Below are 10124 nucleotides of genomic sequence, written 5' to 3'. Positions count from 1 at the left end.
CCCGCGGCCGTCCCGGAGCGGAACGCAGGCGCCTTCAGCGGTCTGGGAAAGCAGGGCGTGTGCACTGACCGTCCGTGCCCGTCTTCTCCTCCCGGAGCCGGGTGTGGGACCCCGCGGGGGCCGTGGTGTCAGTTTCCCCAGAGCCTCCTCCGCTCTGCCGTACATTTCAGCGAGGTAGGAAGACGTTCCCCTGTGTAACTCGTACAGAATGCACCAGTCCCAGCAAAACTGCGCAGGCAACTGAGGTCCGGTCACTGAGGTACCCATATTCCCCTGTTCACTTGGCATACCCGCCCCATTTAAGTGAGAGCGTAGGTCTCTGAGTAGGAGACGAGCTTCATCACCTTCGTGGAGCCAGCCTTCAGAAATGAACCAATTCACGCACCTCTTTCGCCAACACACATGCTCACGTTTTTGAATGTGGTAGTTGCAGCACCCGGGGTTAGCTGTGCCTTTGTGGTCTCCCAGCCACGCGCTGTTGCAAATGATGGTGTTAGCAGAGACCTGCCAGGAACACCATGCGGGAGGGTAAGGCTGCAAGGCCCTCTGGCCAGTTCTGACGGCTGCTATTGTTTAAATAGCTGCAAGAATATTTTTATGCTCCTAATAAACTGCTGGGAATTGTTATGAACACAAAACCTAATGTGTTTTCAGTTAATAAAAAACCTAAAATGCTATGTTTTTCTTTCCAGGAACTTCCGCTGTGACTGTGGCAATAGCAAATTCAAAAATCTGCAGTGCAAGTTACTCCCAGTAAGTTCAGACATAGGTTTCATATGTACAGAATCAAAGCAAGAGTCTTTGGAGGTTGGCGCCGTACCTCAGCCAGTGCTGACTCATGCGATGCCTCTGTTTTTCCCAGCAAGTTAAACAAGGTGGGAGTATTACAGCAGGAGATAAAACTGTTGAGGGACCAAAGGGAAATGTTGTGAGGAGAGAGGAGGGAGGATGTTTGATCCTTGTCATCCATGAGTACAGCAGTTCTGCCTCCACGGTCAGTGTAATGACAGAAACATATTGTGGTACCTGCACTAATACATCTCATTAGCTTTAAACTGGCTTCAGGAGAACCTTTTGGGGTGCAGTTTTGCAGTTGCATTAGGAAATTTATAGTTGTGCTGCTGTCAAAGGGACAGTGTCCTCCCCTTCTTTGTGGTGACATTAGCGCCCTATACTTTTTTGATAAGTTGTCACCAGAGCCTACTGACAAGGTAGTTTTTTACAGTATTAAGCTGCCTGTGCTTTTCATACTCAGTGGGTATTTTGGACTCGTCAAGGAGTTGGTAATCTGGGAAACAGCGACAGGAAGCTGCTCAGTTTGCCTGCAGTGCTGCTCCCAGGGTACTAACACTCCAAATGTAGAAACAGCAAGTGGTTTTTGTATGTCCATTTTGTTCTGGCAGAGCTGGGACAGATTCAGAGCTAGTCAGCCTAGGGCTGCAGTCCAGTGGTCCCTACAGAGGCACCTGTGACAATTTTAAGATGTTACTGTTTCTCATTTGAGTCAATGAAATGGATCGTGTGGTTGTTCCTCCTCTGTCAGTTCAGTGCAAAATCAATTGTACAGGTTAAGTGACCTTCAGCATCTGTCCATTAACCTGGCTGACTTTCCATTAATCTCATGCCAGGTGCTCGCATCGTCCATTCGTCCTTTGTCAGAATAGTGGTAGAAAGCGTTTTGTCATAACATCATAAATAGTCACAGCTGTTTCTGCAGGGACTGGCAGTGACCTTAGGCTGCAACTACGTGCAGCTCTGAAGCTACCTGGTTGCAAGTGTGTTAGCTGTTTTTTAAAATGGGATTACCTGTAATTGAATTTCATTCAGCATGTTTTGCGATTTGGATAATCTTCTCCTCTAGAGTGAGGCTTATGTGACATGAATTTAGTGGAAGCTTAATGTTAAGATTAAACAAAGTTGCGTTTGGATCCCAATCTGGGTGTTTAAAAAAAATAGAGGGGAAGGTGCACAATAAATCTGCAGACGTTGCTATAATGGCAGCAGGCAGGTTGATGATCAAAACTCTTATATCACTTTAGATTAGCCGTAGTTTAACAAACATCATGATTGCCATTTGTTACAAAGGTAGAAAGACTGGGTTTTGTCTTTCCTTTTGAAATTCAGTATTCCTCACATGCCCTATCTGCTGCTCACTGTATAGCATAGATGTCTGGATAGTATCTTTCTTTTTGGATCTTCAAGCTGTTGAGTAAAATGATTGCTTTTAGGAATTAAAGTGGAACAAGAATTGGGTTTTTCTAGGTTATACATATTTTCTGTCTTTTGTTTTTCACTGCATTGTCTATTTGAGACATTTTTTCCTTTCCTCCTAGGAAAAGGGCAAGGTGAATTCAGGAAATAAGTATAATGACAATTTCTACGGATTATACTGTACTTGTAAAAGACCTTACCCTGATCCTGAAGATGAGGTAAGAAATAAAAAAAAACCAGTAGTAATCATATGCAGATGGTATTTATGTAGAACATTGTCCAAGGAGCGGTTGCTGAGATGCTTTACAGGGAAGATCCCACTTTAAGAAATCGTATGTTCCATATTGCTTTTGGTTGTCGTGTGCTGTATAAAATAATTACTTCATCAGGTCTTTTTTAAACGGTAGAATTTGTTTATACTGTAAAGACAGACAAGGAGGACAAACCATCATTTGGACAAAACGCTGCTGCAGTCCTCTCTAAAGTTACCGAGTTCCCTTAGGGGGTGGGTTTCTCATTATCTTGAGAAATGTGGCAAACACAGAATAAACACGTTGCAAATGTTAGCAGGGACGAGAATCTGCTTCCTTGTGCCTGTAACAGTGCTCTGACAAGGCTTCTGGGGTGGGGAGAGTCTGTCCTGTAGCACTGGCGTTAGCTTTCCTTCACGGCAGTCAGAACACTTTTTCTCTGTCTGAAGTATTAAAATGCACCGCTGGGTTTGCACACACACTTTTGTTTGCAGTGACAGAAGTTAGGTGTTTTAAAGAATAAGGAAGGCACAAGTCTTTCAAATACAAAAAAGTATTTTATAAACTCACCTCTCTGAAGTTCAGAGATAGCTAAACATTTCTAAAGAAATCATTAGCAATTGTTTCATAATGAAGCAGTTTGTACTGTACTGCATTGTGGACAGTTAAGTTAGGATTCTGGCATTCCTCTATAAACCTGATGACATTGTGAATATCAATATCTTTCTTTTGCTATGCTGCCTTTTCATGCATTTCTGTTTACAGGAAGAAAGATACCAATAGCATATTAATTTTTATCAGCTCTTTTGTGTGAGAATATGTTGATCTACTGGGAAAACTAGTTTTGTAATAATAAATGGGAATTTCCACAGTCTTGATAATACAACAAATTACATATGCTATTGAACTTCAGGGAAGCAAACTGAGTGATGAAGCAGTAACTACTTATTAATGGCAACTCCCTGTGGGCGAGTGAAGAGGGGAATGCAATTCACTTGAGCAGGCTTTGCATAATACTGCAATTTGAGGCTTGTGAAAGATTCTGGAGGTTGCTATTAATGCTAATAATATGACCGTTCATCTAGATTCCAGATGAGATGATCCAATGCATAGTTTGTGAAGACTGGTTCCATGGAAGGGTAAGGGAACTATAAGTGGCAGAATTGCCATTTGCGTAGAAATAAGTCAGTGTCGGTTAAGTTTGTATGGTTACTTGGGAAGGCTTGCTGAGGTTCTCAAAAGATTATTACATGAGTTCTAAGGTATTTTTCGTCCTATGCAGAGGAATATTCAAAGTTTAATCTTGCACTGCGGTACACTCCAGTCCAAAAAACCTAGGAAGAGTTTTACCTTTTTGAAGGTTACTGCTGCAGAATAAAATAATAACTTTATAACCATCTTTTTAATTGGAAAATTCTAATCAGTAGAATCGGTGAGAAAAAGATTCTTACTGACGCACATCATTATCAGCTACCTGAATAGTTCTTCATTCAGAAGAAGGCTTTTTAGACTGTAATTCCTTTAAATAGCAAGGAACAAACTGTGCAGTTGGTTCCTGATTATGAACTTTGGGAAAATCTTTTGAAAGCAGCTCAGCACTTCAGTGAGTGCCCTACTTAACGTGTAAGCATTAAGGATTCAGCCTCTTGTGCCTTGAAGGGCACAAGTGAAATTCCACGTTTGAAGCTGCAGGATCAAAGAATTAAAAAAAAGATGGTTGACTTCAATTATGAGTTCTATAGATAAACTATAAAATTCTTCTGTGTAAATGTATGTATTAAGAATGTTATACTGCATACTATCAGCTCTGCAGGAGTACCTTTCAAAGGAAAGCCGATAAATGCTTTTAATTGCCTGAATAGTTCTCACCAGTTTATGGAGAGCTTTGGGGCCTAATTCTTCTCAGATTCAGTATGAAGACTTACAATATCTCACATGTAAGGAGTAATTGTAAGTTATTTAAGAGTTTAAACATGCAGTGTGCAATAGGTATCTTCACCTGTCCTATGTTTAGGACAGTTTAGAAGAATAACTTTTAGAAATGAGATAAAGATAGGACAGAGATTTCTGGTTATGTAGAAGGTGTAAAAGGCTGTCAACAAAGAGAATTATTTTAGTTTTTCCCTGGAATTTTTATCAGCTCTTTCTGGTCTTCAAGTTATACTGGTAATCGTTGTAGAAAGTTAGCAGGAGTGTATGATTGTGCTGAAAATGTGATGGCATTTGATGTTTTACTTCCTCTGAACGTAGAGTTGAGTCTGTTAATTTGCAGCGAATGTTTCACTTTTGCATGCTTGTTTCTTTTTGACAGCATCTTGGTGCAGTTCCCCCTGAAAGTGGAGACTTCCATGAAATGGTATGCCAAGCCTGCATGAATCACTGCCATTTCCTGTGGGCCTATGCACCGCAATTAGCAGGTAAAAAAATCAAGATATCTGAGCAAATATTTCGTTAGCACGTATTTCTTATACTTGGTTGATTAATGACATAGTACTGTTTAAGTGGTTGGAGAAACGATATTCATTATATTGGACTATCGCCTTCAGCGGTGGAATGTGTGAGGCTGCAGTAACTGTTCTGTTAAAAAAAAAAAAAAAAAAAAAGAGTAGTCCTTTTTCCTAAATCTTAATTCTTTGGTGCTCGCTCTTTATTTTATCAAAGATGTGCGAGCACATAGATGAATGAAGATTTAATACTTGTCTCAAGAAACTTAATTTCTAAACTGGATCAAAGAACTGAAGGGCCATCCTATAAGGGAAGCAGTGAGGCAAACAGCTGAGTCTAAGAGGCTCTGAGCAGCAAAGAGTGAATGGTAGAGCGACCTGAAATGAATGTCTAAAACCTTGATCTGAGTAGAGCTGGGGCTGTGCTTAGGACACCTGTTCCCTGTGGTCACACTAGGGCTTTGTCTGCTGTGTGGTCTCTGCAGGATCAGAAGGGTAGACGACTCCATTTCTGTGGGAAGAGCTGGTTTCATGTAGCCTCCGAAGTGTTGCTTATATCAACTGGTGATTGATCTCTTACGTGCCAGAAATTTCAATGGTCATTTTAAGAATTCCAGGCTGGCCTGCCTGGAGTTCTGTTCCTTCTAGTGTAAATACACTACAGAATGGGGTTTTTTGTTTGTTTTTGGTTTTCCTCCTTCTAACCAGCTATGTGACAGGGCATGCATTTGAATTGACATCAAAATAAATACTTGTTTTAAATAAGGAAGTCGTTAGTGTAGTTAATCTGTCATGGAGTTTTTGGGGGGTGTGTCTGGAGAAAATGAAGGACTCTGACACAGTCAACAAAAAAGTACACGGCAGCTGCTTAACCTGCAATAGCTATCAAGGGGTGTCAAGAAGGACAAGCATCTCAATACAGAACTATCTCAAATTGTGGTACCCTTTTCCCTCTCCTAGGGCTTAGGTTTGGGGAAGCAGAGTATTTTAAAATAGGAGTATGAGAGGTGAAGAAGACTATGGTGAAAGAGGGAGTGGTTTCTTTGTATACCTAGGTCACTGTGTCTTTGGACAGCTGTGGAGTATCTCCAGGACCCTGCAGTGTATGAGGTGATCTAGGTGCTCTTTGACGCTGTACTGGAAAGCAGAGAGAACGTCTGTGGTAGCCTGTATGTTGCCTGGCACAGTATTTTCACTTACACGGGTATGTATCTTCCAGTTCCTGCTTTGACTAAAGTGAACTCCCTTGAAGATGAAGGGATTGTCCTGAAGGTTGAGGAAAGTGAAGAGCAGAAAAAAGAAATTAAAAAAGAAAGTGGTGTGGAACACCAAGAAACAAAGGAGGAAAAGCAAACGGAACAGTTTAATGAACCATCCACTAGCTCTGGGTCTGCCTGTCCAGAGGTAAAATGTACCTTCTCTTCTGTCCTGTACACCTTCAAACTGATGATAGGTGAAGGAGCCCACCTCTTTCTCTATAGGCTCAGTGAAGAGGTACATGCTTTCAGTCTGTTCCCATGTTCCTCTTCACTGACACTTCAATTGTGTGGTCTCTGTGAAGCACAGTGCAGGCTGTGGCACATGGTTGTAGAAGTGGGTGGCAAGGGTGTAACATCTGTTTGCAGATGGGTTAGATCCATCCCTTCTTGTCAGCCACCTGGCCTTTACACTGAGGTAACTTCTGAGTTTGTTCTAATACAGGGGTATTATGCGTTGTAGCTGCATTTGCGTGATAGTCCAGCTCTGACTTTTTAAACATTTATGACTATTGCAGTAAATTTCTACAGAAATTTCCAGTGGAAACTGCTAAAACCACATCAGAATACTCATGTGGTTGAAATGGTAATATAGGTTGTTCATAAAAATAAGTGTGTCTGAGACAAAAGAAAAATCTTGCACAAGGAAGATGACATGCTAGAAAGAACAGAGTGTATTTGAAGTGACAGAGCACTGAACAGTCTCATTTTAATTCAGGTAGTTACTAAGAGCGAGGAGCCAGTCTGCAAGCTGAGAGAACTTCAAAGCAAGCAATTTTTAAAAAAAGATACTGCCACCTTTTGGCCATTGAACTGGAGAAGCAAATTATGCACCTGTGAAGACTGTTTGGTATGTATTCTCTCTTCATCACAACCACTGATGTGGGGGAGGCAGGGGGGAGCTCCCAGAGAATCTTTGAAGAGAAGCTTGTAGATAAAATGTGTGTAAATCCTCTTACTCTGCATATAAACACCTAAAAAACCCCTCTATCCCACATAAAGAAACACACTGAATCCTTTAGAATTAATACAGCATGAAGGAGCTTCTAAACATTTGCATTTCCTTTGCTGCTTAAATCCAGTATTGCTGTGGAAGTCATTTTGGGGAGATGCCTGAAATGCTGGATACAAAATTTACATTATCATTTTGATTGTTATCATTTGTGATACTGAACGCAAAAAGCATTGGAGGAGAGGATCTCCATCTGAGAAGTTCTGTAATGTAAAAGTAAATTTTACTTTATTCTCCAGAAAATGTATTCAGAGCTTGAAGTCCAGTTCCTGACAGATGAATGTGACACTGTCTTGGCTTACGAAAATAAAGGTACCAGTGACCAAGAAACAGAGAGGAGAGATCCTTTAATGGACACTCTTAACAGCATGAACAGAGTCCAGCAAGTAGAACTCATCTGTGGTAAATACAACTTTGTTTTTAGAATCTGCCTTAACACTTTAACTGAACAGTTTCCCGTAAGAGATTAGTATCAGGTCTTGCAGTGTGGTGTCAAACTATTTCTGAAGTGACACGTAGAAGATTGTATGACAGACTGCACAGCTCAGTCAGGATTACTCTAGAGAAGTTTGTCCTCTCTGGCCGTGGTTACAACTTTAACTTACATCGAGGATCTAGATGGTGTGGGAACTCTTCCCCTATTTAACGTCTTAGATATTGTAGTGATAGTAACTTCTTGTAATGTGAATATTTAAACATTACTTTACACTTCTGCTGTCTGGCTTACTTATCTTACCCTGGTTTGTTGTTGGGCAATCTCCTGTCATCTGGGGGAGTGCCACGCACTGTGCAGCTGGGGTGCAGGGTGCTCCCTGGCAGCTCTGTCGCAGAGTGTATTCACAAGGCAGCACTGAGATATTTTGTAACTGGAGCCGTGTTTCCCTCTTCTGGGTGAGGGGTTGGCACTCTGGGGAGGACAGCTGCCCAGTCCCCAGTGACAGGCTAGGACTTCCCACCACAACCCACGCCTGCCCTTGCAGTGGGAAGTTGGGAGCAGGGGCAGTCTTTTAATTAATTGTACCAATTCAGTCACTGAACTTCTGTACATTTCTCTGAAGATCAACCTAAACAGACTGCATAGGCTAGTCTGATAAATTAGGCTGCTTGTGTTTACCTGGACTTGCCTTTCTTTTTATTACTATGATTTATAATCCAGTTCAAACCTAGGTTTGTCTCAAGTAAATCTAACAAATGGCAAGAGGAAGTAGAACCGTTTGTCTTCTTGAGCCAGTGTTAAACTAAAGCTGGGTATCATCTGCTTGTTTTTGTTTTCTTTCCCCTGCCTTTGCTTCTCCGTCCAGAATACAATGATTTAAAGACAGAACTGACTGACTATCTCAGAAGATTTGCAGATGAGGGAACGGTAAGGCGCAACTCACAGAATTTGTTTGCTAGAAAATGTGTTTTAAAGTACTGTTGAACAGTGGGTGCTGAATACTGCAATGCTCTGTTATAGTATTTCTTTTTCCTGTCTCTTGGAGTTGCTGTAATGCAATAGAAATTAGAAATACCTGATTTCGTTGAAATTTAAAAGTTATATTTGCTTAATGACATTGTTGAGAGATAACAGGAACCGTAGGGAAATCTGTCTATAAAGTACTGAGAGAGGTTCTTTAAATTTAAATGTAAGTTCTGTTGCTCTAGGGAAAGTATTCAGGGAAAAAAGCTCTTAACCTTTATGTTTTTTCTTAGGTTGAATTTAAACCCTTAGAAGAATAAGGACTGACTAAATATTGGCAAACAGTCTTGTCAGTTGTTTTGCTGGAGGAATTTGCATGCTATTAATAATCAACACAGGTGGCTTATTTGCAAAATTGCCATTCGTAGTTACATTGTAATGAGACTGAAGTGAGCTATTGAAAGTCTTGCTTTGTGTTAATTTCTCTGATCATAAAAGCAAGTGGTCAAACCCATTAAAAATACTATCAGGAGCTTTGCTCCATGTGCTTGTTCTGCCTTTGAGGAGCTTGTTTCTCTGTTTGTAGTTGCTGATAATAGAATTTGGGCATCAGTCGTCTCCTTTGGGTACAAGGCAAGTGGTTTTGCTAGCTGTATCAGAGAGATTTCAGGACACTTGCTTTTATATGCTTTGTGTATTACATGTGGGATGCAGACAAGGAAAAAAAGAAAAGGATCCTTTAATTGAATTCTTGTACCACAACTTGCGTTTCATATTGCTTCCCCTAGGTGGTTAAAAGAGAAGACATTCAGCACTTCTTTGAAGAATTTCAGTCACGGAAAAGACGACGGACTAACAGGATGCAGTACTACTGTAGTTAGACTGAGAGGGTTTGGGTCTGAAAGGACAACTGGGAAAACAATACTCATTGGCAAACAGAAGAGGCATCTTGGCTTCTCATCAAAATCCAACTGTCCAAGAAATATCTTCATTTTATCTCATACTTCCTTTAGTTGTAGCGACTAAAACACATTCTTAACAGGTACACAGCATTTATAGGGATTTCCATACTGTCGACTTTGCATTCCTGTGAAAGCTGGCCTTGTCTCAAGGGAGAGGAGGGCTTGCTACAAGAACAGCATGCCACTGTTCCTTCCCTTTAGCCTTTCGCCTACTTTACTGTTCGTGCCTATAGCTGTATGCTGCACTAAAACCTGGGCGGGGTCTGCCTGCCCGCCCATCGGTACAGTGCAGGGAATATGCGCTCTGTCTGCTTTGCAAGACTGGAGCGTGTTGCTTTCCTGCCTTTAGCGGCTCTGTATCATCTCTTCGGGGTGTAGCGACTCTAGCGAAGGCTCCCCGCACAGCGTGAGTGTCTCTTTACTACGCTGAGGGAGGCACGACCCTTTAAAGGGTAAAGCAGGCACGTGGTACGGTCATGGCAGTTGGGTGAAATCGCCTTCTAACTTTTGGGTCACATCAGGTGAACTGAACAGCACTGGATTTCTGCATACTCACACCCCACCCCTACCCGCCCCCCGTGGAAGTGTT

General features: G+C 41.6%; 1 protein-coding gene across 1 annotated transcript; it reads left to right on the top strand.

Moving 5' to 3' along the window:
* The first annotated feature begins 487 nt into the window (after positions 1-487).
* UBR7 (ubiquitin protein ligase E3 component n-recognin 7 (putative)) lies at positions 488-9637 on the top strand. Its single transcript, XM_009706845.1, has 10 exons — positions 488-528; positions 693-753; positions 2334-2429; positions 3548-3601; positions 4774-4879; positions 6126-6310; positions 6881-7012; positions 7414-7576; positions 8476-8537; positions 9362-9637. Exons 1-10 carry the CDS (start codon positions 488-490, stop codon positions 9452-9454), a joined length of 993 nt encoding a protein of 330 aa, XP_009705147.1. The 3' UTR covers positions 9455-9637.
* The last annotated feature ends 487 nt before the right edge of the window (positions 9638-10124 follow it).

The sequence above is a fragment of the Cariama cristata genome, unplaced genomic scaffold (assembly GCF_000690535.1).
Source record: "Cariama cristata isolate BGI_N322 unplaced genomic scaffold, ASM69053v1 scaffold44688, whole genome shotgun sequence".
Lineage (NCBI taxonomy): Eukaryota > Metazoa > Chordata > Aves > Cariamiformes > Cariamidae > Cariama > Cariama cristata.
This window is presented reverse-complemented; position numbering and strand designations above follow the sequence as displayed.

Bases quoted from the DNA above. Each gene is read 5' to 3' on its own strand.
- UBR7 (XM_009706845.1), top strand. From the start codon at position 488: ATGGTGTTAGCAGAGACCTGCCAGGAACACCATGCGGGAGG. The intron at 3,602-4,773 runs GTAAGGGAACTA...TCTTTTTGACAG, and splicing joins AAGACTGGTTCCATGGAAGG to CATCTTGGTGCAGTTCCCCC. The intron at 7,013-7,413 runs GTATGTATTCTC...TTTATTCTCCAG, and splicing joins GCACCTGTGAAGACTGTTTG to AAAATGTATTCAGAGCTTGA.